Consider the following 27,978-nt stretch of genomic DNA (forward strand, 5'->3'; position numbering starts at 1 on the left):
CCCTCTAATACTTATCATCCAGGATTGAGATATCATGAAAATTTTCTTATGCAAATAATAAAAATGTGTTGAATCTTCCACCAGGGTTCAATACATCAAAGGGGGAAGGAAAGCCTTCATTTAAAGATTTAGTAGGAACGTTTGTTGCTGAATCTGGAAAAAGAATGGCAAGGAATGAGTCTCGTCTTGACAACATGGAGACTCACATGGGAAATATGGGTGCCACAATGAAATCTTTGGAGACGCAAATTGGACAGTTGGCCAACGCTTTGAGAGATCAGAACAGGGGTCAATTTCCTAGTAACACCGAAGTAAATCCAAAAGAGCAGTGCAAGGCAGTCACTTTAAGGAATGGAAAGGAATTAGAAGTACAAACTCCTAAGGAGAGAATGGACAAGGAGAAGACAGTTGAAGAAGAAGAAACCGAGGGATCCAAAGCTGAAGTTGACGTTGAACAACTTCCAGTATTTAAGCCGACTCTTCCTTATCCTCAGAGATTCAAAAAGAAGAATTTGGACGATCAGTTTGCAAAATTTTTAGAGATTTTTAAGAAGATACACATCAACATACCATTTGCTGATGCTTTGGAGCAAATGCCGAACTATGCAAAATTTATTAAAGATATGATGTCTAAAAAGAGGAAGCTGCAGGAATTTGAGACTGTGAAACTGTCAGAAGAATGTAGCGCCATACTGCAAAAGAAGCTACCAAAGAAACTAAAAGATCCAGGGAGTTTTACTATTCCTTGCTTTATTGGTGGTTCTAAATGTAGTAAAGCTTTATGTCATTTGGGAGCAAGTATTAATTTGATGCCATTTTCTATTTACAGGGAATTGGAGCTTGGAGAGGTCAAACCAACTACTATCACTTTACAACTTGTAGACAGAAGTATCACGTATCCACGTGAGATAGTTGAGGATGTACTGGTAAAAGTAGATAAATTTATTTTTCCTGCTAATTTTGTGATTTTAGATATGTAGGCAGATCATGATGCTCCATTAATCTTTGGAAGACCGTTTCTGGCAACTGGAAGGGCATTGATAGATGTGCATAAGGGTGAACTCACCTTGAGAGTTTGTGGAGAAGCAGTCATTTTTAACATCTATCACGCCATGAAGGGATCGAATGAGGTAAGCACTTGTAAAAGTATTGATGTTATAGACTCATGTATGTCTCTTGAATGTGCAGGAACAAGGGATCCTTTGGAGAGCTGTTTGATAAGCGCTGCAGGAACGGTTGATGAAGACAATTGGGAAGTGAAAGAGCAGCTGTGGCTCTTGAAGCACCGCAAAAAGAAAGGAGAAAAGAGGCACCGCCTGAGGAGTTGAATGTAAATGAGAAAATTGAGGTAAAACCACCTTCTCCTGAATTGAAGGAATTGCCAAGCCACCTTTGTTATGCATTTTTAGGTGAAAAGTCGACATATCCGGTAATCATCCCTTCCTCTTTTACTTGTACTGAAAAAGATAAATTATTGAGAGTATTGAGGAAATTTAAAACTGCTCTAGGATGGTCGATTTCTGATATTAGGGGAATTAGCCCCACTATATGCATGCATAAAATTTTGATGGAGGAGTCGTATACTCCTTATGTGGATCACCAGAGGAGATTGAATCCAGCAATGAAGGAAGTTGTAAAAAGTGAGGTGCTAAAACTGTTAAATGCTGGTGTAATTTATGCCATTTCTGATAGTAGTTGGGTATCTCCTGTACAAGTTGTGCCTAAAAAGGGTGGAATAACTGTAGTTAGAAACGAAAATGATGAATTGATATCTACTCGTACTGTAACTGGTTGGCGAGTATGTATTGATTATAGAAAGTTGAACAATGCTACACGTAAAGATCATTTTCCACTGCCTTTTATTGATCAAATGCTTGATAGACTTGCTGGCTATTGTAATTATTGCTTTTCAGATGGTTATTTAGGTTATAACTAAATTGATATAGCGCCAGAAGATCAGGAGAAGACTACTTTCACGTGTCCCTATGAAACATTTGCTTTTAGGAGAATGCCGTTTGGGCTATACAATGCACCTGCCACTTTCCAAAGGTGCATGATGGCCATATTTGCAGATATGGTGGAGGAAATAATGGAAGTCTTCATGGATGACTTTTCGGTATTTGGTTTGTCGTTTGATCATTGTTTACATAACATATCTCTTGTTTTGCAGAGATGTCATGTCACGGCCCAGCCCACTTGTGATATTGTCCGCTTTGGCCCGAGAGCCTCACGACTTTAAAACGCGTCCCAAGGGGTTGCTACACGCTTCATTTAAATGCCCAGCATCTCTCTCGTTGTTTAGCGATGTGGGATTTTGCCTAAGGGCCCTCTCACCCCCCCTTTCGGGACTCAGCGTCCTCGCTGAGGTTTGCCCCACCATCCCAAACCCACGCGGAATCGCTCTGATACCAAATGTCAAAGCCCAGCCCACTTGTGATATTGTCCGCTTTGGCCCGAAGGCCTCAAGGCTTTAAAACGCGTCACAATGGGTTACTACACGCTCATTTAAATGCTCAGCATCTCTCTCCGTTGTTTAGCAATGTGGGATTTCGCCTAAGGGCCCTCTCACCCACCCCGTTCGGGACTCAGCGTCCTCGCTGAGGTTTGCCCCACCATCCCAAACCCACGCGGAGTCGCTCTGATACCAAATGTCACGGCCCAGCCCACTTGTGATATTGTTCGCTTTGACTCGATGGCCTCACGGCTTTAAAACGCATCACAATGGGTTGCTACACGCTCATTTAAATGCCCAACATCTCTCTCGTTGTTTAGCGATGTGGGATTTCGCCTAAGGGCCCTCTCACCCCCCCTTTCGGGACTCAGCGTCCTCGCTGAGGTTTGCCCCACCATCCCTAAACCCACGTGGAGTCGCTCTGATATCAAATGTCATGGCCCAGCCCACTTGTGATATTGTCCGCTTTTGGCCCGAGGGCCTCACGGCTTTAAAACGCGTCACAATGGGTTGCTATATGCTCATTTAAAAGCCCAGCATCTCTCCCATTGTTTAGCGATGTGAGATTTTGCCTAAGGGCCCTCTCATCCCCCCTTTCGGGACTCAGCGTCCTCGCTGAGGTTTGCCCCACCATCCCAAACCCATGCGGAATCGCTCTGATACCAAATGTCACGGCCCAACCCACTTGTGATATTGTTCGCTTTGGCCCGAGGGCCTCACGGCTTTAAAACGCATCACAATGGGTTGCTATACGCTATTTAAATGCCCAGCATCTCTCCCGTTGTTTAGCGATGTGAGATTTCGCCTAAGGGCTCTCTCACCCCCCATTTCGGGACTCAGCGTCCTCGCTGAGGTTTCCCCACCATTCCAAACCCACGCGGAGTCGCTCTGATACCAAATGTCACGGCCCAGCCCACTTGTGATATTGTCCGCTTTGGCCCGATGTAGCATTGGTATCAGAGCGATTCCGCGTGGGTTTGGAATGGTGGGGCAAACCTTAGCGAGGACGCTGAGTCCCGAAAGGGGGGGTGAGAGGACCCTTAGGCGAAATCCCACATCGCTAAACATCGGGAGAGATGCTGGGCATTTAAATGAGCGTGTAGCAACCCAATGTGACGCGTTTTAAAGCCGTGAGGGCTTCGGGCCATAGCTGACAATATCACAAGTGGGCTGGGCTGTGACATTTGGTATCAGAGCCAGTGTGAGTGGCGCCGCACGATGTGACGTTTTTTAAAAGCCGTGAGGCCTTCGGGCCAAAGTGGACAATATCACAAGTGGGCTGGGCCGTGACATTTGGTACCAGAGCCAGTGTGAGTGGCGCCGCACGATGTGACGCGTTTAAGCCGTGAGGCCTTCGGGCCAAAGCGGACAATATCACAAGTGGGCTGGGCCGTGACATTTGGTATCAGAGAGACTCCGCGTGGGTTTGGGATGGTGGGGCAAATCTCAGCAAGGACGCGGAGTCCCGAAAGGGGGGGTGAGAGGGCCCTTAGGCAAAATCCCACATCGCTAAACAACGGGAGAGATGCTAGGCATTTAAATGAGCCTGTAGCAACCCAATGTGACGCGTTTTAAAGCCATGAGGCCTTCGGGCCAAAGCGGACAATATCAATAGTGGGCTGGGCCGTGACATTTGGTATCAGAGCCAGTGTGAGTGGCGCCGCACGATGTGATGCGTTTTAAAAGCCGTGAGGCCTTCGGGCCAAAGCGGACAATATCACAAGTGGGCTGGGCCGTGACATGTCAGGATAAGAACTTAGTTCTTAATTGGGAGAAGTGTCACTTTATGGTCCAAGAGGGTATTGTTCTTGGACATAAAGTATCTTCTAAGGGATTAGAGGTGGACAGGAGCTAAAGTCGTCGCAATCAAAAAACTTCCCCCACCAAGGAACATCAAGGGAATAAGGAACTTTCTAGGACATGCGGGGTTTTATCGTAGATTTATTAGAGATTTTTCTAAGATTACTAAACTCCTGTGTAACTTGCTTGAAAAAGAGTCGACTTTTATATTTGATGATGATTGTTTGCAGGCATTCGAGAAGATCAAAATGGCATTGGTGACTGCATCAATCATGATAGTGCCGGACTGGAAGGAGCCCTTTGAGCTAATGTGTGATGCAAGTGATTATGTAGTGGGCGCTGTCTTAGGCCAAAGAAGGGAAAATATGTTTAGGGCGATTTTCTACGCAAGCCGCACGATTGATGCTGCACAGCAAAATTACACTACGACCGAGAAGGAGATGCTTGCAGTAGTATATGCATTCGACAAATTCAGACCTTATTTTATTGGCACAAAGGTAATCGTTTTCACTGACCATGCAGCTATTCGCTACCTATTCGCAAAAAAGGATGCAAAACCACGCTTGATAAGGTGGATTTTGCTATTACAAGAATTTGACTTTGAGGTCAAGGATAAAAAGGGTAGTGAGAATCAAGTAACTGACCACTTGTCGAGGCTTGAGCTGGATGGAGGATAAGAAAGAAGAGGGAGCTATACAAGAATCATTCCCAGAAGAACAACTTTTTGAGGTAAATTCTGTACTTCTCTGGTTTGCTGATATTGCTAATTTTTTGTTTTGCGGCACCCTTCCCTCCAGATTTGAGCTATCATCAGAAGAAGAAGTTCGTCCATGATATCAAGTTCTATTATTGGGATGATCCATTTGTGTATAAGATGTGTGCTGACCAAGTGATTAGAAGATGCGTGGAATTCTGGAGAAATGACATTCTTCACCATATGATGGACATTTTGGAGCGTCACGAACAGCAGCTAAGGTATTGCAATCTGGTTTTTATTGGCCGATTTTGTTTAAAGATAGCTATACTTTAGTAAAATCATGTGATAGATGCCAGAGGTTAGGAAACATCTCTAGGCGTCACGAATTACCACTGACAAATGTTTTGGAAGTGAAACTTTTTGACGTTTGGGGTATAGATTTCATGGGACCCTTTCCTCCTTCTTTTGGTAATTCCTATATTTTATTGGCTGTGGATTATGTTTCGAAATGGGTGGAAGAAATCGCCACCAATACTAATGACGCTCATGTTGTAGTTAAATTCGTGCATAAGAACATCTTCACAAGGTTTGGAACACCGAGAGCTATCATAAGTGACGAAGGTACGCATTTTTGCAATAGAATTTTCAACTCACTTTTGGCTAAATACAGTGTGAAGCACAAAGTGGCCCTATCATACCATCCTCAGGCAAATGGACTAGCTGAGGTATCCAACCGGGAAATTAAACAAATACTGGAAAAAATTGTCAACACAAATCGAAAGGATTGGGCCATTAAGTTAGATGATGCATTGTGGGCCTATCGAACTGCGTTCAAGACACCTATTGGGATGTTCCCCTATAGGCTGGTCTTTGGTAAAGCATGTCATTTACCGTTGGAATTGGAGCATAGAGCATTTTGGGCTGTGAAGAAATTAAATTTTGATTTGCAAGCTTCGGGAGATGTTAGAAAACTGCAGTTAAGTGAGATGGATGAATTCCGAAATGACGCTTATGAAAATGCCAAGATCTACAAAGAGCAGACTAAGAAGTGGCATGACAAAATCATTGTCCGAAGGGAGCTCAGACCTGGGACAGCAAGTACTGTTATTCAATTCGCGTCTGAAGTTGTTTTCTGGTAAGTTGAAGTCGCGTTGGTCAGGGACATTTGTTGTGGAAGCGGTGTATCCTTATGGGGCTATCGAGCTAAAGTGCAGTGATGGGAGAATCCTTCAAGGTGAATGGACAGCGAGTTAAGCCGTACTATGGGACTGAGGTAAGGAATATCGACAGTGTCAAGTTGAGCGAACCAAAATGAACATACTAGTGACAGTCGGGCTGACGACGTTAACCAAGCGCTGTGTGGGAGGCAACCCACAATTATTTTTAGTATTCGTTTTACTAATTTATTTCAAATTTTTTTTATTTTATTTAAATTTTATCTATTCAAGTATTAATTTGAATCTTTTTATTTTTGTAGGTATTTAATTTTAAAAAAAAGGAGTAAGTGGACAGACGCATGCGCGCCACCGCGCAACATGTCGCGCAGCAGCGAGCTGAGAACCAGTGGGCAGGTACAGCAGCTTGCGCGCGGCCGCGCCAATTCTCGCGCAACCGCGCGCACCACATCAACCCTGAAGAACAGCAGCTCGCGCGACCGCGCGCCCTCCATTTATGAAGATCACCAGAGGCGCGCGAGCGGCCGCGCAACTTTACGCGCAACAGCGCGCGCTCAATTATTGGCAGAGGACAGAACCTCGGCGCGCGACCGAGCATGCCGCGTACAGCCCCATTTTTTTATAACCTAACTAACGAAATTTGGCACAAAAATCTCCTCTCCCTCAAGAAACAGCCGCCTCCCCCTACTCTCTTCCCTTACAAATCCTCTCCAACTCAAACACTCCAACCCCTCCACCAATCTCAACACTCTCCATAACTCCTTAAAACAAACACTCCTCCCTCAACAAACACTCACACCACCAACACCAAGCTGCTGCCGCCGCCGCTCCACCAAGCCGCGTGTCATCTACGGTTAATCTACTACACTCCAGGTTACCGTTTCTTCTACGTTGTTATAGTTTGGGTCAATTTTCAGAAATCAAGCATTGTGGGTGCCATTGTGTCTATATTTGTTGATTATAAGTGTGGATATTGTTGATAATCATGCCGCCTAGAAATAGATCGAAGGATGTGGCTTCCTCTTCTCCTTCCTACGGTGCTCATAAATTTTGGAACGAAGAAGCATTCAGCGTTTACGAGAGCACCATGTCTAGGTCGATTATTAAAGAAAGAGGGATAGATATGACATACCTTAACTATGCTGTAATTGAGGAAGTTGTGCAAAGGGGGTGGGTAGATATAGCCCAGTCACCGCCAGATGTAGTTATATCTGTAGTCCGGGAATTCTATGCTAATATGAGAATCAAACACGAAGACTACGGAGTTTTGGTACGAGGACAACTGGTCTATTTCGATTCGGCAACCATTAATGCTATCTATAAGCTGCCGAGTTTTGAAACTGACGAGTATACTGCTTTGATTACTGGCACTGTGGATTACGATGTGATTATCAGGAACTTATGCATCGAGGGTGCAGAGTGGCGCTTGAATCAAGGCTCCCCAGTCATTCTGAAGAAGTCTGAATTATGCCGTGACCCACGCAATTGGGCATCTTTCATTCTATCACGAATCATGCCTTCATCACATCAAACAGAAATTACAAAGGATAAAGTGGCGTTGATTTACGCCATAATGACTGGGAAGACCGTGGATCTTGGGAAGATCATTCACAGTTTTATCATGCGTGCTGGTACGGGACTCATGACCGTCAGCCTCCTTTGTGCACATACTATCATTGCACTATGTCTTCATGTCGGTGTGCAATGGGGCGCAGATGAACATGTTTTGAAAGCAAAGGGCCCAATCACGGTATATACTCCAGACCGCGTACGCTTTGAAAGTGAATTGGAAAGACAAATGCTAGGGTGGCTTACAATCAGAGGGCCAGAGAACGCCAGCCGCCGCCACCACCGTCGATCCCTCGAGTCAGTTTGCGAGACAGGGTGTTCCGAATGAAACATGATATGCGGGCTCAGCGCCAAGAGTTAGCCGAACACCGACACACTACTAATACTTTCATGTCTTATATGATGGACTTCACATCGGTGCTCGCCCAACGTTTTCCACCCATGAGACCCGAGGATTCCCCATTTCCACCACATCCAGCCTGGCCACCACAGTACCCACCACCAGATCTATCACCGCCGCAGCCCATGGACGATGATGATGAAGATGCTGCGAACGATGACTCGAGCCCCGAGTTCTGACACTCGTGCGCGAGGTATGTGTTGTCGTGTTCTTTATTTCTATACATTGTGTACAATGCATACTTTAAGTTTGGGGGGTGAATTTGCTTGTTTTTTTTAAAATTATTATTATTATTGCTCAGTAGTTAAATTGAGATTTCTTTTTTCTTCCTTAGTTCTTTTATTTATTTTTTTTAAAATTATTATTATTATTGCTCAGTAGTTAAATTGAGATTTCTTTTTCTTCCTTAGTTCTTTTATTTATTTTTGCATGCTAGATTTGTTTGGAAGAGTCATGGATAAGTAAAATTTGTGACCGATGATGAAAATGGAATTGCGGTCCTGAAGTATATATGTGTTCATGATTACTTAGGAGTCACAATTATTTTGCACTGTCGTGTTTGTTGATACTATCGTTGCTTAGAGACAAGTTGCATGCCTGTGATGCTAAATAGATGAGGGAGATCTGATTCTTGGTAATTCTTGCATGACATTGATTGACACTTTTTCAAACATAGAAATGATCTAGGCAATTTTTTTTCACAATATCTTTGGGTCATTTGTTCTTTGTTTACTATCAATTGTAGCCCTTTGAGCTTCGAATTAATTGAGATGCTTAGAATTTCTTTTGTACCTACCTCGTATATCATTTTTGATTGAACAAATGCATGTGATTAGTTTGTATGAGTTGACTAATGGATTGACGGAAATCTAGAACTTGCTTGAACATTTTTCGAGGTGAAATACGGATAATATGTGACATAGGAATGATTTAGGTGATCTTTGGAGCCGTTTTGAGCCTTCGAGCCGACCAAATGCACATGAAATATCCCTAGTGTCCCATTTTGAGCCTACTAAAAATCAAGTGGTGTATGTCAATGACATACAATTAGCCCCCACTTGTATCTATTCTACATCCCACAACGACTACCTTATGAAGCTTATACACTTATTGTCCTACCTAATTTTGAGAGAAATAAGTTCATGGGTGTTGTAATGATTCAAATACTCCTTGAAAAAAAAAAAGTTAAATGTGATAAAAGGAGTTGAAAAGAGACAAAAATAAGAAAAAAAAAGTGAATCAAAAGTGGTGAAAAAGAAAATATATGGGAGATGAAGGATATGAATGAAAAAAAAAAACAATAAAGTGATGGTGAATGAAATGAGAATGAGAATTATGAAAATTCAATTATTTCTCTCAAATTTTGATCTCCATACCTTTATTGTAGCCATGAGCCGTAGCCTAATGTTACAAGCCTACAAGACCTATTAACCTTGTCACATTTATCCAATATACTAGTGGGGAAAAGTTGTTCAAGTCAAGCCTATGGATACTTGAAAAACATTGTTATCAAGTATAGACTTTAATCACTTGCTCGCAAGCATCTCATCGTGTGATCTCATCGGTGGCATATTTATGTTAACTATCTTTCGAGCCAAATAATCACCGATAAAGTCCTATGTGATCTGTGAATGCGAAATTATATTTTGATGAAGTGTGAGCAGCACTGAAGCTGATGATTTCTTAAGTTTGTAATGCGAATGGGTATGACAACTCTATTTGAGCATTCGATTGGGTAAATGAACATTGACATATCACACACGCACGTGACTCTTGAGAAATCGTGAATTACATGAAATTATATAAGTCGGAGGTCAATATCACATTTCGCATATCCATGACTTTAGTAGTTTGCGTAATTTTTTTCCTTATTTATTAGCTGTTATTCTATTTTGCTAGGGACTAGCAAAAGTTCAAGTTTGAGGGGTTTGATAAGTGCAAGATTTGCACTTAATTTATATAAGAATCCATATTGAATTATGTTAGTTTCGAACGGAATTATGCGTTTTGGCTTGTTTTGATTGTCATTGCAGGAATAGAGGAAAAATGCACACTGGAGCCAAGAAATGCAAGAAAACAGAGCCATGCACCGTCGAAAAGAATGGCGCGCGTGGCCGCGCCAGTTCACGCGCAACCGCGCGCGCAGTCATGAAAGATGATCAACAGAGAAGCGCGCGCGGACCACGCCACTTCACGCGCAGCCGCGCGCGCATAGATAGAGCATGAAGACCAGAGGCGCGCACGCGGCGGGGCCATTTATCGCGCAACCGCGCGCGCGCAGACACGAGCCATCAAGCAGAAGCTCGCGCGCGGCCGTGCAACTTCACGCGCAACCGCGCGCGCGGCGTTCAGAAAACTTATAAAAATCCGAGAGCTAGGTCAGATTTGAGGAGGCAGCCGTCATTGGAAAAAGAGACGAGAAATCGGAGCACATATACGAGACGAAGATTCAGAGTGCGAAGAACAGTCACAAATACAAAGAACAACGGATCTGGGGACGGAGACGACACTTCGGATTTGTTATCTTTTCCTTCGCTTCTTTATTTCATTGTGTAGCGATGTCTAGAACTACGAATATGTCTTGTTTTCGCTTGGATTTTGTGATGAACTAAATTTTCATTCTAGATGATGACGTAGTTTTGTCTATACGATGATTTGACGTGGTTGTTTAATTGATTGAATTCCATTTTTGGTTTAATTGTGTTTTCTATGTTTATTTCATTTCAATTTATTGGCCATAAATTGTGTGTTGTCTGATAAATTCTACAACTCGGGAGAGGGACTAGGATTTTAGATCATTAGAGACGCATCGTTGAATGTTTATATCTTTCGGAAAGCGTATAACTTTAGCGAAGCTTAGGTAAGAACATGGTTTACATCTATTAAACATATTTAGATTTTTATTATGAATAATTGAATCGAAAGTTGATTGATATAATTTATTCGTCACTTGGGAAAGGGGGAATAAAACAAATAAGTGTTCTTGGCTATTAAATAATAAGAATTCATGAATTTAAATCCAACCGCGAAGAATTATCGTGGAAACTTAGTGAAATCATTCCTCTAGATATTGTCTATCATTGATATCTCTCCATTCGATAATTCGATTTATTATTTATTCGCAATTGAACTGTTTTAAATACACCTATTCTCTTTTGATTCTTTTGAATAAAATCATGAATATTTTAATTACAAGCATTGAACATTTTTACATTTACACTCCTCGTGGGATCGACACTTGCACTCATAAGTACATTTTACTATAACTTGACGTTGTGCGTTTGCGAGCAATCAAGAAAACACGCAACAGCCCTTCCCACCGAGCTTCTAGCTTTCCAACATCCCCAGCAGGGTTGACCTTCTTCATGACTAGATCCCCTATTTGGAAGTCTCGAATTCGTACCTTTCTGTTATATGATTTCATAACCCGGCTCCTGTATGCCTCCATTCGAATGAATGCTCGGTCTCTCTTTTCTTCTACCAAGTCCAGATCCATGGCTCGGCTTTGGTCATTATTATCCGGGTAAGATTCTACCCGGGAAGAAGTTTGCCCGATCTCAACTGGAAGGACTGCTTCAGAACCATATGCCAAGTTGAAAGGAGTTTCTTGAGTAGGTGCGCGGGGAGTAGTTCTGTAAGACCATAGAACACTGGGTAATTCTTCCACCCAATCATTTCCTTTGCATTGTAGCCTTGTCTTCAGTGCTTGTACAATAATTCTATTGACAACTTCTGTCTGGCCATTAGCTTGAGGATATGCAACAGAGGTAAAAGATTGAGTGATCTTCATTTCCCTGCACCATGACGTAATTACTTTGCCCTGAAACTGTCTCCCATTGTCCGAGATCAGTCTTCTGGGCACTCCAAACCGGCACACAATGTTCTTCCACAGAAATTTCAATACCTCATGTTCAGTGATTTTTGCCAAGGGCTCAGCTTCTGCCCATTTGGAAAAGTAATCAACAGCCGCTAACAAGAATTTTTCTGAGCCCGGGCAATTGGGAAAGTACCCACAATATCCATGCTCCATTGATCAAAGGGGCAAGATGCCCAGATAGGCTTCATGAGAGTGGCCGGGCTGTGCTTAAAATTCGAGTGATGTTGACAGCCCTCACAAGCCTGGACCACCCGAACCGAATCTTGACTAAGGGTTGGCCACCAGAATCCGACAAGCATTGCCTTTCGGGCCAAAGATATTCCTTCGAGGTGATTAGCACAACACCCTTCATGAATCTCTCGGAGGACATAATCCACCTCCTTCTCATATAAGCATTTCAAAAGAGGTCCCTGGAATTATCTCCTGTACAAGATATTATTTAAGAGAACGAACCTGAGAATTTGTCTCTTAATTTTTTGAGCTCAGGCTTTGTCCTCGGGTAGTTCATTATTTACAATGAACTTGATAATAGGTGTCATCCAGGAGTCCTCGGGTACTGGTAATATTTCTTCCTCGGTGGAAAGGGTCAGTCAAGAAACATTCAGGACCTCCCGGGTGCTGACTTCTGACAAAGAAGCAGCCATTTTTGCCAGAGCATCTGCCTCGCCATTCTCCTCCCGGGGTATTTGTTCAATACTCCAATCAGCAAAGATGTCTGCTTGGGCTCGAATGAGTTGTAAATATTTGAGTATCTGGTCATCCTTAGCTTCATAAACACTTCTTATCTGCTGAGTAATGAGTTGCGAATCAGAATATAGAATAATCCTGGAAGCTCCGACTTCCCGGGCAGCTTGGATACCTGCCAGAACGGCCTCATACTCTGCCTCATTGTTGGTCACCCGGGAATCGATTTTTAATGCCAATTTAATCCTTTCTCCCGGGGGAGATATTATTACAACCCCTACTCCACAACCCGCAAGGCTAGACGCCCCATCTACAAATACTCTTCCTACTTATTCTTTCTCGGTTTGAATCATCTCGAATAAGAAATCTGATAAGGCTTGTACTTTGATGGCAACCTGAGGCTTGTACTCTATTTCATATTCTCCCAACTCTACTGTCCACTTGATCATCCGCCCGGATACTTCTGAATGAGTCATTGAGTTTGCCAAGAGGACTATGGGTAAGAACAATGATTTGATGTGATAGAAAGTAAGGTCGTAGCTTCCGGGCGGTCTTGATCAAGGCCAAAGCAACCTTCTCTATTTCACTGTAACGGAGCTCCGAGCCCCTTATAGCATGGCTGACATAGTAGATCGGCTTTTGATTAGAGCCCTCTTCTTTTATTAGGACCGAGCTGACAGCATGCTCCGTAGTAGAAAGATAAACAAATAATTTTTCCCCGGCCCTGACTTTACCAACACAGGGAGCTCTGCAAGGTGAATCTTCAAGTCTTGGAAGGCCTGCTCACATTTCTCATCCCACCCGAATTGTTGGGCCTTCCTTAGAACCTGGAAGAAAGGATAACTCCTGTGTGCTGATCGGGATATAAATCGAGATAAGGAAGCAATCCTCCCGGTCATCTTCTGTACTTCTTTGACAGATCGAGGAGATGACATACTCAACACGGATTTGACTTTTTCTTGATTTACCTCGATCCCCCGATCTGTCACTATGAATCCCAATAATTTGCCACTCTTGACACCAAAAATGCATTTGGCAGGGTTGAGCTTTATCCCGTAATACATTAGAGTGACAAAGGTTTCCTCCTAGATCAATAATAAAGCTCACAACCTCCCGGGTCTTGCCCAGAATATCATCCACATATACTTCCACATTTCGTCCCAGCTGCTTCTCGAATACTTTGTTCATCAGACGCTGGTAGGTAGCCCCTGCATTCTTCAACCCAAAAGGCATTACAATATAACAGAGAGTATCTCCCGAGATGATGAAACTGGCCTTGTCTTGATCACTCTTGGCCTGGGGGATTTGATGATACCCCTGGTATGCGTCCATGAAACTCAGCAATTCAAAACCTGAGGTGGAATCCACCAGCTGATCAATCCTGGGTAGGGGATAATGATCCTTGGGACAAGCTTTATTAAGATCGCGGAAATCTACACACATCCTCCACTTTCCGGTAGATTTAGGCACAAGCACCACATTTAAAATCCATGTAGGAAATTGAATTTCTCGAATGTGGCCGGCCTTCAGCAGCTCCTTCACCTGTTCATCAATAACTTTGTCCTTTTCAGGACCAAAGTGTCTCTTCTTCTGCTTTACCGGGTGAGAGCTCGGGAGAATGTTCAATTGATTCTCCGATATCAAGGGTGAGATCCCTGTCAACTCCTGTTGGGACCAGAAAAACACATGAATATTAGCTTTTAAACAATTGATTAGACTAACCCGGGTGGATGTGCTGAGATCCCGAGCCACCCGGATTTGTTGCCCTTGTCCGATCTCTACCATCTCCTATTCCTCCTCTGCCACAAAGTGTACTTCCCCTTTCTCCACCACTCTTCCTCTAACTTCATCCATCCTTGCCTTCTTCCCTTCCCTCTTAGTTTTGCTCTGATCAGCCCGGACTGCCTCCACATAGCATTTTCGGGAAGAAGGTTGATCTCCCCGAACTTCTCCTACCCGAGCTCCCACAGGAAAACATTATCTTTTGATGGTAAGTGGATGCCACAGCCCTCAGCTCATTCAGAGCCGGTCTCCCCAGAATGATATTATATGATGAGGGGGAGTCTACCACCATGAAAGAAGTCATCACCGTCTTTTTGAGATCAGGAGAGCCCAGAGTTAGTGGTAAGATAATCTCCCCTTCCGGGTAAACCACGTGGCCTGCAAAGCCAAAGAGGACAGTTTCCATAGCTTCCAAATGATAGCCCTGCAAATTCATCTGCATAAAGGCATCTTTAAAAATTACATTTACAGAGCTGCCTGAGTCAATAAAGACTCTCAGAATATCATAATTTACCACTCGGGCTTAGATGACCAGAGCATCATTGTGGGGCAGATTCACCCCCTTCAAATCCTCCGGGCCAAAACTGATGACTGCCTCATTCCTCCTCGTCCCTTCTACCTCCATAAACTCCCTCCTACTCCTCGATTTCCTCGCCCTATTAGAGTCTCCATCAGTGGAGCCTCCTGATATCATTTTAATCAACCCCGTGGCAGGGGCGAATTCTTTTTTCTCTCAGGCTCGGGCTCTTCTCTTCTCCCGGGCTCTTTCCTCGGACTATTCCTCATACCTCCTCCCCGGGCGCTGGATCCTGGCTGCCGAGATGTCCAAGGTGGCAATCTCGGTCCCTTGTTGTTATGACTGGGTTCCGGGATGGAAGGTAAGACATAATTCCCCTTCAGTGTCTTGCAATTCTCGGTGTTATGGTAACACACTCTGTGGAGAGAACAAAATCCTCTCCTCTCTGGCCGGAGTAATTGATGGTCCAGGGACAAGTCTCTGCTGCATTCTTGCACTTCCCTCTCCCGGGCAATCTTTAGAGGCACGTGATGAGAAAAGTGCCCTGGATTGCCCCTCTTCTGTCCCCTCTCCTCGGGCTTAGTCACTCGGTCTCCTCTCTCCTTCTTGACAGCCTCCCTCTTCTGCTTCTGAGCCTCTTCCATATTAATATACTTCTCTGCCCGGGACAATAAGTCTTTGAAATCCCCGGGCACCTTTTTAGTCAATGACTTAAAAAACTTACCATCCCTCAAGCCCTGGGTGAACGCGGTAGTCTTTGTTTCAGTGGCACAAGTGGGAACGTCCAAAGCCACTCTGTTGAATCTTCTGATATAAGCCCTTAAACTTTCTTCCGGGCTCTGCTTGACCTCGAAAAGACTGAAAGCAGTCTTCTTGTACTTTTTGCTGCTGCTGAAATGGTGTGAGAACACCTTCTGGAATTCTTTGAAAGAACTAATACTCTGGGGGCCAAACCCTCAAACCATCTCTGAGCCGAATCCACCAATGTCGTTAAGAACACTTTACACTTTATTCTATCAGTGTAACAGTGTAGCATGACCATGTTCTCAAATCTGGCCAAGTGTTCCTCAGGGTCTGCGTTGCCATCATAGTCCTTTATTTTGGCAAACTTGAAATTTCCGGGCAGGGGTTCCCGGACAATAATGTCAGCAAATGGGCATCCTCTAGTGACAGCCCGGGAAGTGCTCCGGTTCTCCAATTGTCCTTCCAAGACCCTCATCTTCTGCCTCAGCTCCAGCAACTCTTCTGCCACGGTTGGAGATTTGGACCCGGCACTGGACTCCTCAGCCTCCTGTCTCTCCTCCTCCTCTCTCAACTGCTGCTCTTGCTCCTGCTCACGCTCTTGTCTAATTCTGGGCGGTGTAACATGCTGAGAAACTTCTTTCCTGGCCATACCTTGCTTCACTGCATCGGATATCATCTTTTTCAATTCTTCCGGGGTCATGGTAATGAGATTTGGCCCAGGTATTATTAACACCACCTTGTCTCAAAGTTTGCCCTCCATCTTCCTGGGCCCGAGAATTATCTTAGTTGGTTCTTCTCGTACGAGCCATATCATCGTCTTGAACTCAAGTTTCCCACAGACGGCGCCAATGATATAATCTCGCTGAAATGGGTGAGCCGGGTAAGAAGCTCAAACGGATCAGATCAACAATTTATAATGTTTGGAAATTTTGAGTGAGGATAATGGCTGTGATGGCACCTGCAAACAATGAAAAGAACTCGTGAATGGGCGCCGGATGGGTGTCCGGCAGTGACCACTCCGATGCTAATGTCAGCAAGTTTTCAGATGAACACAAGCAATATTTGAGAGAAAATATGTAAGTGCTTTAGAGTTCAAGGATTTCAGCCCCTTTAAATGACATTAATACCTGCTATTTATAGTAGAAAATAGGGTAGGTACCTCGATTCTCGTGCCACCTACTAAGCATGGCAAGTCGGCTGCCCATACTTGTAGCTTCTGATGACTTCTAGGACACTCCAAGCCCAAGTTGTTCTGACAGATTAGACTGCCTGTATCAATCACACTCGAGTATGGCGCAAGTTTCGAGGTGGCCCGGGTAGTAGAGTACCCGGGCTGTTGGTGGAAAGCCTGGGTTTAGATGATGACTGCCGGGAAGAGCCGCAGCGCCCGGGAAGAGAAGTAAATTTAACCGGCTCATTGGCTATGATCTAGGTTATCCAAGTACCAGACCGGGTTAATGATGACCTAGATCCCTATGGGGGTATCAATGATTCACATTGGAAAACCAAGATTGGGAAATGACGGTTGACCTTTATGATGATGCTATACCCGAGGGAGGATCTAGCTCCAAATCACCACCATCACAACCCCATCGTCGTGCTAAAAACGAGAGGATCGATGAGTTGTATGCTTGGGCGAACTACCAGACTCAGTATCACATAGTTACCAGCTCTTATCAGTCCTCCATGAACGCATTAATGCGAGGGATGTCCACACAGATGGATCTTGACCCCTCCACTCCACCACCACCGCCCACATTTCCTACACTGTTCTAGTTTCAGTACGCTTTTCCACATGAGAACAGAGTGGGAGTTCCACCACAAGACATCGAGGAAGACGATGATTGATGATGAGATTTTTTCTGTTCTTTTTTCTCTATATTTTATTTGGTGTTTTTCTGCATTTTTTTCCCATCATTTTGCATTGAATGTTCCATTTGTTTTTCTCGTGGTCTCGTCTAGTGCAATGGGGACATTGCACGAACTTAGTATGGGGAGTAGATACTCGTTTATGTTGCATATTTATTTGGTTTCGTAGTTTGCATTGTCCATTTATTTTTCTTATTAGTTATTTATTTGGTTTTTTTGTTTGCATTATGTCATTTTGTGCCGAATGAAAATTAGTTTTTGGTGTTGAGAGTGTGAACGTGGCCAATGATGATTGTGAGTTGGTAATATGTATATGCTCGTTTTTCTATGTGTGGATTTAACTTGAATATGTCCCTTTGAAACGAGGTACGTGTGAGAACCCGAATTTCCAGCACTAGCTAGCATTTTTGCAGCAGCTAACGAAATTTCAGTAGCAATGCAAAATTTCCAGCAGAAGCTAATAATTCAGAAGCTGGTATCTTTCCAGCAGATTAGAATCCAGCAGCAGACAACATGTAAAATCCAGCAGCAGAAGAGCGAGATTCCAACAGATAGTTACTGATTCGGCTTATGACTTGTAACTGAAGCATTTAACATGGAATAAAGGCTGTTAATGTCTGATTATAGCCATTAAATGGGGAGGCTAACAGTCAAAATTTTGCCTATAAATAACACCCTCAAACCTCTGAATTGGTGTTACACAAATCTTGAGATTATCACTTGAATTTTCGAGCTAAGAGAGTGCTTATTTTCGAGCAGTAGAAACCAGTAGCAAGAACAAGCAGATTCCAGACTTCTACCGAAACCTTATAGCAAATTACTGTAAGTGGGCTTATTTATAAATATCTTGAAATCAGTTTGATAATTCCTGTTTTATATATCTCTGATCTCTGATTTGAAGTACTGAAACCTAGTGAACTAATGGTAGGAATATATATTTTGAACATTTCTGTATTCTGAATTTTGATTCTGGCCTCACCCCTTAGAGGAGAGAACATATAGGGGACTGATATGAGTTTAGCCATGAAATTCACAAACGTGCTCAGTGCTTACTTACTTTCTAATTTCTGATTTATGTTATGAATATTGATTCCTGTTCTGAAAAGAAGAGTTTCATGTATATTATTTGTATTACTGTTTCTGTTGAAAATGATTTCGAAAACTGGGAGTTATTTCTGCCCCCGCTTATTGAGTGACAACCATATCACTCACCCACCAAAACCATCTCAGATAAGAACGAGGAAGAAATATTAGAAGAAGAAGAGCAGATTCAGTTTTGAGGCTGGTGAAGAAGACTGCCATTTCTCAATTCTGATTCTAGTTTATGTTATTTCCGCTGCATCTGTTAAGATACTGTTATGCATGATTTTACATTTCCGCTGTAAAACATTAGTATTTGAGTTGTAACAGATAATGGAATATTGAGTATTATGAATAAAAAGACTGGTTTCTGAATTTTGTACTTCTGAGGCTTGTTGCTTCCGAATGTAAATTTGAGATCAACGCCGGTGTCGACCAACCCCCGTCCCGGGGCGTGACATTGAAGTGGTATCAGAGCAAACCAGGTTTCATAATCTGGGGATGAGGAACTAGAAATAATAAGTTCTGATAGACTTATGAAAATAAGTCCTGAAAGTTACTGAGATAGACTACTGAAAATAAACTACTGTAATAGATTACTGAAAATAAGCTACTGTAATAGACTACTGAAATAAGTGGAAAAAAAATAATCAATAGGCCAAAATCGGTAGACCGGAACCAGCATATAACCGAAAAACAGTAGCATCAAAACCAGTAGTCTGGAACTAGAACCAGCAGATGAAAATCAGTAGATCGAAAAGCAGCAGACTTGACTGGTTTTAACAATGCTGGAAAGCAGCAGCAGACTTGACTGCAGTAGCATCAGAATTTCAGTAGGAAGTGAATTCCAGTAGGCGCATGCAGTAGGCCTTGCAGATTGTATGGAAGTTGAGGTTTTTTCCGCACAAACTTCAAACGGCCATAACTTTTGATCCAGGAAGAATTTTTACTATTAAAAGATACGGTTGGAAAGCTCTCGACGAGGAGAACCTAACGTAGAACCAAAATTTTGTTCTAGCACCGCCGAGGAACCCCAAAATCCTTCGTTTAGATAGGGATATCATCATTTCCGTAAAATTTTCCAAATTTTTGAAACTTTGAGGAATTTTCATTTCTAAACGGCTCAATATTTTTACACCAAATTTGGTACACTTCATGTTCTTGATGTGAAGGATCTTTAGTAAATTTTTCACGAGATTCTGAGACCGAAAAAATTTTGAGCTATTTTCTTCCATTGAATGTTATAGACTGTACTGATTCTGTTCATTTCAGTAATTGTCTATAGCTCGACTTGTACTCTTGAGATCATATCTGAACCTTCACTCTCATGTTTTGGATGTAGGATATGGCTGACCAGAGTAGCTACATTAAGAGCTTAGAGAAGAAGCTAGAGAAACTAAAGGAACATAACTACTGCCTAGAGCTGGACAAAGATGAATTAGAGCGTCGAGCAGAACACTTAAGAAATGATGTTCAACGATATGCTCACTATCTGCATGATGCAGAAGAGGGGAATAGGAAAGCTCAAGAGGAGTTCGAAACCTCCCAAGAGACTGTTGCAGAGTTAATCGAGTTGCGTGATACCTTGGTTGAGAAGATCCAAGTGCTTAAGGATCAAAATCACCAACTCGTTCACCAGCATAATCAGTATAGTGAACAGACTGATGCTCAGATTCAAGAGCTACAGGACACTGTTGAAGTTCTTAGCGACCAGAATGCAGTTCCACATGGTCATATTGATCATCTAGAAGGAGTAATAGCTAACCATGAAGACGAACCTGAGGAGGATCCCGAAGAAGATGAAGAAATCGAAGAGGATCCTATGGATTTGGGATTAGGAGAAGTGATAGATTAGACCATCAGTAGTAGTTCTTTGTAATAACACTCGTTCCAATTACATTTCTGTTAGCATTTTCGATGGTTAGTTGTAATTGCACTTTCTTGAGAAATCAATAAAAATTTATTTCTATCATTGGTTTCATATTTAATTTTGAGCAATTACTCAATCATTTTGCTTCCTTTGTTTAGTCTATATTCTGCCATCAACCTTAGAACTTTCATAATTGTAGGAAATGGACGGACGACTAGTTAGAAACAATCGTAATTCTTACTACGGCAATCGCAACAACAACCGCAATGATGAGGATGCACAGCAACAACCACCAGCAGTTGGCCTCAGCCAGGCGGACCTGATGGCTATAGCCACGATTGTGGCTACCACGCTACAAGGGTTTGTCAACCCTAATGCTAATCAGCCACCACCACCACCTTCTGCTCAGAATGGGACTATGCAGCACTATGAGGCTCTCCGAAGAGCAAGAGTCCCAAATTTCGACGGAAGCTCCGATCCTAAGGTCGGACAGAATTGGATGAAGAAGGTGGAGAACCATCTTCGACTACTTGAGGTTCAACAACGAATCAAGGTAGATGTGATTACACATTTTCTTGTGGATAAAGCAGCCAAATGGTGGGAAGGAGTCTCACCAGTTATGGTAAGGGCTGGACCTATCACTTGGCAAAGGTTCCGAGAGGCATTTCTGAAGCAGTACTTTCCGATAGCAGTTCGAGTGCAGAAGCTGTCAAAATTTGAAAGCTTGGTTCAAGAACCAAACATGACAGTGGTGGAGTATTCATCTAAGTTCCACTCATTGGGAACTTACTCCCCAACCATCATGGGAGACGAGGCCTTGAAGATACATCGCTTCAAGGAAGGGTTGAACAGTCGCATTCAATCTGCCCTTGTCGTTATCGAGCCCAATAGTTTTGATGAATTGATGGGAGCCGCCATCAGAGCTGAGAATGACATCAAGAGGCGTGAAGGTGAGAACAAACTCAAACGTCCTCAGTCAAGCAAGTACCAATCGGGCCAAAAATTCAAGAAGCCTAGGTTTTCAAGCAACCAATTTACCAGTGCTCCAGTCCAAAAGAACCACTTCTTCTCAATCAAGCAAAGAGGGAGTCAAGTGCCAAACTTGTGGATTCACTCACACCGGTGAATGTCGTAGGAATTCTGTAGCTTGTTTCCGTTGTAGAAAGATGGACCATCGCATTGCTCAATGCCCTCTTCTAGATCCAAGGAATGGTCCAGCATGAGAAACAACTCCAAACAAGCCTAAGGAGAACAAGCCAAATGCTCGATTCTATGCTATCACTCAAGAAGATGATGACAACTCAAATGATGTCGTAGCTAGTACCACTCTAATCAATGATATACCTGCGTATGTGTTATTTGATTGTGGTGTTACGCATTCATTCATGTCTAAGAGATTTGCCAAGAAATTAGGAGCTAAGCCTGATAACTTAGAAGAACCATATAGAGTAGCAACTCCTGCAAATCAAATTTTAGAAACTCGCACTCTATATCGGGATATTAGTGTCCTCATAGAAAATCAGAGTTTCAAAGAAAATCTAATCCAACTAAACATGGTGGAATTCGATGTAATTCTTGGAATGGATTGGTTAGCCAAGAATCATGCTTTAGTAGACTGTCATGGAAAGACGGTAACCATCCAAGCTCCACAACAAGAGAAAATTTTATTTCATGATAAGACAAAAGAATGAAAGACTCTTTTTTCTGCGTCTCAAACTTGGAAAGCCATGAAAATTGGAGAAGAAATTTACCTAGCTATGTTAAACGAGATAAAGGAAGAAACCACACTTTCACTAGAAGAGATTCCTGTAGTACAAGAGTTTTCGGATGTCTTTCCTGACGAACTCCCTGGCGTAATTCCCGACCGCGAAGTGGAATTTGAGATTAATTTAGTACCCAATGCCACACCAATATCAAAAGCACCGTACCGAATGGCTCCAGCAGAGTTGAAAGAACTCAAAGAACAACTTCAAGAGTTGTTGGATAAGAAGCAAATCCGACCAAGCGCATCTCCGTGGGGAGCTTCTATTCTGTTTGTGAAGATAAAGGACAGAAGCATGAGATTGTGTATTGATTACAGGGAACTGAATAAGATCACAATCAAAAACAAGTATCTGCTTCCAAGGATAGATGACCTGTTTGACCAACTCAAGGGAGCTACAGTCTTTTTCAAGCTCGACTTAAGGTCAGGCTACCATCAACTGAAGGTCAAGTCAGACGATATTTCGAAGACAGCCTTCAGAACAAGATATGGACACTATGAGTTTATAGTAAAGCCGTTCGGATTAACAAACGCTCCGGCAGCCTTCATGCATCTCATGAACAGGGTATTCAAACTGTTTCTTGACAAGTTTGTTGTGGTGTTCATCGACGATATTCTGGTATATTCGTCAAGTGAGGATGACCACAAAGAACATCTTCGTCTCACCCTCCAGAAGCTGAGAGAAAATAAATTGTACGCCAAATTCAAGAAATGCGAATTCTGGCTAGAGAGCATCGCATTCTTGGGACACTTAATATCAGCAGTAGAAGTATCTGTGGACCCTAAGAAAGTTGAAGCCATCTCAGATTGGCCTAGACCAAAGACTGTGACAGAAATTCAAAGTTTCTTGGGATTAGCAGGCTATTACCGAAATTTTTTTGAAGGATTCTCTTCAATAGCAATACCTCTCACCAAACTCAAACAGAAGAACTCTAAATTTCAATGGAGTGAAGATTGTGAGAAAAACTTTGAGACTTTGAAGAAGAAGCTTACCTCCACGCCAGTGTTGGTATTACCTATGGAAGGCAAAGACTTCACCATCTACAGTGATGCGTCTCAAGGAGGTTTAGGATGTGTACTCATGCAAGAGGGAAGGGTGATTGCATACGCGTCGAGGCAGTTGAAGTCGTATGAACAGAATTACCCAACACATGACCTCGTACTTGCAGCAGTGGTATTTGCACTGAAGATTTGGAGACACTATTTATATGGTGCTAGATGTGAGATATTCACCGATCATCAAAGCCTCAAATACTTGTTCACTCAGAAAGAGTTAAACATGAGGCAAAGACGGTGGATTGAACTCTTGAAAGACTACGACTTGACGATAAGCTACCACTCAGGCAAAGCCAACAAGTTAGCAGATGCTTTATGTCGAAATAATACGAGTAAAGTGATCCTGACATCACTTTCAGCACAACCATGTCTTTGAGAGACAATAAAAATAAGTCAAGATAGAGATTATGTTTTGGTAAAACTAAAAGAGTAAGTTAAAGAAGGGAAAACACCATATTTCGAGATGAATAACAAGGGAATCTTGTGGATGAAGGGATGATTGTGCGTACCAGACATCGACAACCTTCGACAAGATGTAATGTCTGAAGCACATAAATCGAAATTTTCAGTCCATCCTAGCGGTACCAAGATGTACAGAGATTTGAAGAAAAATTTCTGGTGGAGTGGAATGAAGAAGGACGTGGCAATGTTTGTTTCTAAGTGTCACGCGTGCCAACAAGTCAAAGCAGAACACCAGAGACCTGGTGGACTTCTTCAACCATTAGAAATCCTGGAATGGAAATGGGAACATATTTCTATGGATTTTGTAGTTGGTTTACCCAAGTCGAGACAAGGTCATGATGGCATCTGGGTAATCGTAGATAGACTCACGAAATCTGGGCATTTCTTACCTGTCCGCATGAACTATAACCTGGACAAGCTAGCCACATTGTACATGAATGAGATCGTACGACTACATGGAGTTCCAGCTAGCATACTATCAGACATAGATCCGAGGTTTACATCCCGTTTTTGGAAGAGCTTTCAACAAGTTATGGGGACCACAATTACTCTTAGCACGGCCTATCATCCTCAGACCGATGGCCAAACAAAAAGGACAATTCAAACTCTAGAAGATATGCTGAGAGCATGTGCTCTAGACTTCAGTGGTAATTGGAGCGAACACCTGCCCTTAATCGAGTTCGCATACAATAATAGTTATCACAGTAGTATTGAAATGGCACCATACGAAGCTCTATATGGACGAAAGTGTCGATCACCATTGTATTGGGATGAAGTAGGGGAAAAAGCCATCGTTGGACCCGAACTAATCCAAGAAACCGTGGATAAAGTTTCTATGATCAAAGAGCGACTAAAAGCTGCACAAGATCGACAGAAAAGCTGAGCTGACCTGAAAAGAAGACCCAAGGAATTTGTAGTGGACGAAAAGACATATGTGAAAGTGTCACCCATGAAGGGTGTAATCCAATTCAATAAGGCTGGAAAACTGAATCCCAGATATGTTGGACCATTTGACATTCTAGAGAAAGTAGGAACACTTGCTTATAGATTAGCACTTCCACCCGATATGTCAAGGATCCATAATGTTTTCCACGTGTCACAGTTAAGAAGATATATTTCCGATCCAAATCATATTCTTGAAGCTGGACCACTGTTGGTTGAGGGAAATTTAAATGATGAACTGAAGTATGAAGAAATTCCAATTCGAATTGTAGATAACAAAGACCAAGTACTAAGACGACGAACTATTCCATATGTCAAAGTACAATGGTCCAATCACACTGAAAAAGAAGCTACTTAGGAGTTGGAAGAAAAGATGCGAGAACAATACCCATACCTCTTTGAGGATCATGTATAGGCCAAGTTTCAAGGACGAAACTTCTCATAAGGAGGGAGGGATATGAGAACCCGAATTTCCAATACTAGCTAGCATTTTTGGCAGCAGCTAGCGAAATTTCAGTAGCAATGCAAAATTTCCAGCAGAAGCTAATAATTCAGAAGCTGGTATCTTTCCAGCAGATTAGAATCCAGCAGCAGACAACATGTAAAATCCAGCTGCAGAAGAGCGAGATTCCAGCAGACAGTTACTGATTCAGCTTATGACTTTTAACTGAAGCATTTAACATGGAATAAAGGCTGTTAATGTCGGATTATAGCCATTAAATGGGGAGGCTAACAGTCAAAATTTTGCCTATAAATAACATCCTTAAACCTCTGAATTGGTGTTACACAAATCTTGAGATTATCAATTGAATTTTTGAGCTAAGATAGTGCTTATTTTCGAGCCGTAGAAACCAGTAGCAAGAACAAGCAGATTCCAGACTTCTACCGAAACCTTATAGCAAATTACTGTAAGTGGACTTATGTATAAATATTTTGAAATTAGTTCGATAATACATGTTTTATATATCTCTGATATCTGATTTTGAAGCACTGAAACCTAGTGAACTAATGGTAGGAATATATATTCTGAACATTTCTGAATTCTGATTTCTGATTCTGGCCTCACCCCTTAGAGGAGAGAACATATAGGGGACTGATATCAGTTTAGCCATGAAATTCACAAACGTGATCAGTGCTTACTTACTTGCTAATTTCTGATTTATGTTATGAATATTGATTCCTGTTCTGAAAAGAAGAGTTTCATGTATATTATTTGTATTACTGTTTCTGTTGAAAATGATTTCGAAAACTGGGAGTTATTTCTGCCCCCGCTTATTGAGTGACAACCATATCACCCACCCACCAAAATCATCTCAGATAAGAACGAGGAAGAAATATTAGAAGAAGAAGAGCAGATTCAGTTTTGAGGCTAGTGAAGAAGACTGCCATTTCTCAATTCTGATTCTAGTTTATGTTATTTCCGCTGCATCTGTTAAGATACTGTTATGCATGGTTTTACATTTCCGCGGTAAAACATTAGTATTTGAGTTGTAACAGATAATGGAATATTGAGTATTATGAATAAAAAGACTGGTTTCTGAATTTTGTACTTCTGAGGCTTGTTGCTTTCGAATGTAAATTTGATAGCAACGCCGGTGTCGACTAACCCCCGTCCCGGGGTGTGACAGTACGTATCAGCAGCATGAGAATCAGTTAGGAAAATTTTTCTTTACCTATGAATTGCATTGAGCTTACCTAAACACGTGTGATTTTGTGCAGTTAACCTTTAAATTAAGCATCCTTAGAATAAATGAACCAAATTGACCAATTATTCATACCTAAGGGATTACACATGTGAAAGAAATTTGCACTGGAAAAAGACAATTTCTCGTAAAAAGAACTTTGGAAAAAAAAATATGTAAGGTAAGGGAAGACAAGTAAATGAATGTAGTCATATTCCTAGGCTAAAAGGGAGAATGTATGGATTTAAAGAAAATCATATATAAAATCTGATTGTGAACAAATTGATCTATCACTATGCTCCTTTCCGGTTGTAAATTTTAATTACTTTTGGTAGCCTTCATTTGAAGCCATAAGTTATGCTTAAAAAGTCCTAACGATCTGTGTTTTCTAGTTAGTAATTAGTGGAGAAAGGGAAATAGGAGAGAGAGATTTACACCAAAATATTGATTGAAATATCTTACAAACTTTGGAGAATGGATATATTTGAAATGCAGGACACTATAAGCAACATAGCACAGACACTTTCAAAATCTAGTAAAATTTTAGTGTGTGAACTTCAAAGGATGAGCGAAAACTGGCGTTGGGCGTCGAATGATGAAAAATATGTTGCATGTTCACTGGGGCAAAACTATTATGCTCGATGGTGAGCAAAAGGTTGGTATAAAAAAGTTGATATATATCATTTTTATGTATTTTATTGTGTCATTTTGAGTCTCAATATTTGCATGTTTCATTTATGTTGCGTCTATTGTTTGATCTTTTCATTCATATTTGCATATTAGTTTTCTTTTATGTGTTTCAGGTTGATTTGTGAGGTGATTTGATCAAGAAAATGAGGAAATATAGGTCAATATGCAAGAATGTCGCGCTAGGACATATGAAATTGCCCGCACCCGTGCACAAAAAGATGAAAAAAAGTAAAATTTGCGCAGAGCTTGCACTGGGGGGCAACGCGCACGAGTGGAAAATGAATGCTGGATGTCGAGCATGGTTCGCTAGGGCAGATTAAATTGTCCACCCCAACGCGCTTGAGTACAAGAAATAATGCATATTTTCGAGCATCTCGCGCTAGGACGAGTTATTTTGACCGTTTAAGTGTGACACGATATGGAAAAAATGTCATCGACTTGTTTCCATTTTTCTGAGCTATCACTTGCATGGAAAGCCTAATACACGGTTTTTGTGGGAGTCATTCAAACTTTTAATAAATAGTGCATGCAATCACTTTTAATAAATAATTTAATTATTTAATTGTGTTGAATTGGTTTAACATAACTTGAAAGAGTCTGTAATAAATTAGGAAATCTTGTCAAAAACACGAGTGATAGTCGAGATTAGTCATTTGAAATAAACGACAGGTAGATGGATTAATATTCCCGACAAATTCATTCTCATTTGATTTTAAGATTTTCGCTAACTTGATTTTATTGTCTTGTTGAATTATAATTATCATTAATTTTTTAATAGTTAAATTCACGTCAAATAATCGTTTGCTCTTACTAAAGAATAAATTTCTGAAGATAATAATTGTGTATTCGTTACATTATAACATAACTC

General features: G+C 41.9%; 1 protein-coding gene across 1 annotated transcript; it reads left to right on the forward strand.

The window, feature by feature from the left end:
- Positions 1-1,621: 1,621 nt before the first annotated feature.
- On the forward strand, positions 1,622-6,088 carry LOC142554562 (uncharacterized). The gene is made up of 5 exons (XM_075665223.1): positions 1,622-1,783; positions 4,483-4,749; positions 5,127-5,227; positions 5,299-5,535; positions 5,620-6,088. The coding sequence occupies exons 1-5, from the start codon at positions 1,622-1,624 to the stop codon at positions 6,086-6,088; spliced, it is 1,236 nt and encodes a 411-aa protein (XP_075521338.1).
- The last annotated feature ends 21,890 nt before the right edge of the window (positions 6,089-27,978 follow it).

Source organism: Primulina tabacum, chromosome 8 (genome assembly GCF_025594145.1).
Source record: "Primulina tabacum isolate GXHZ01 chromosome 8, ASM2559414v2, whole genome shotgun sequence".
Taxonomy (NCBI): Eukaryota; Viridiplantae; Streptophyta; class Magnoliopsida; order Lamiales; family Gesneriaceae; genus Primulina; species Primulina tabacum.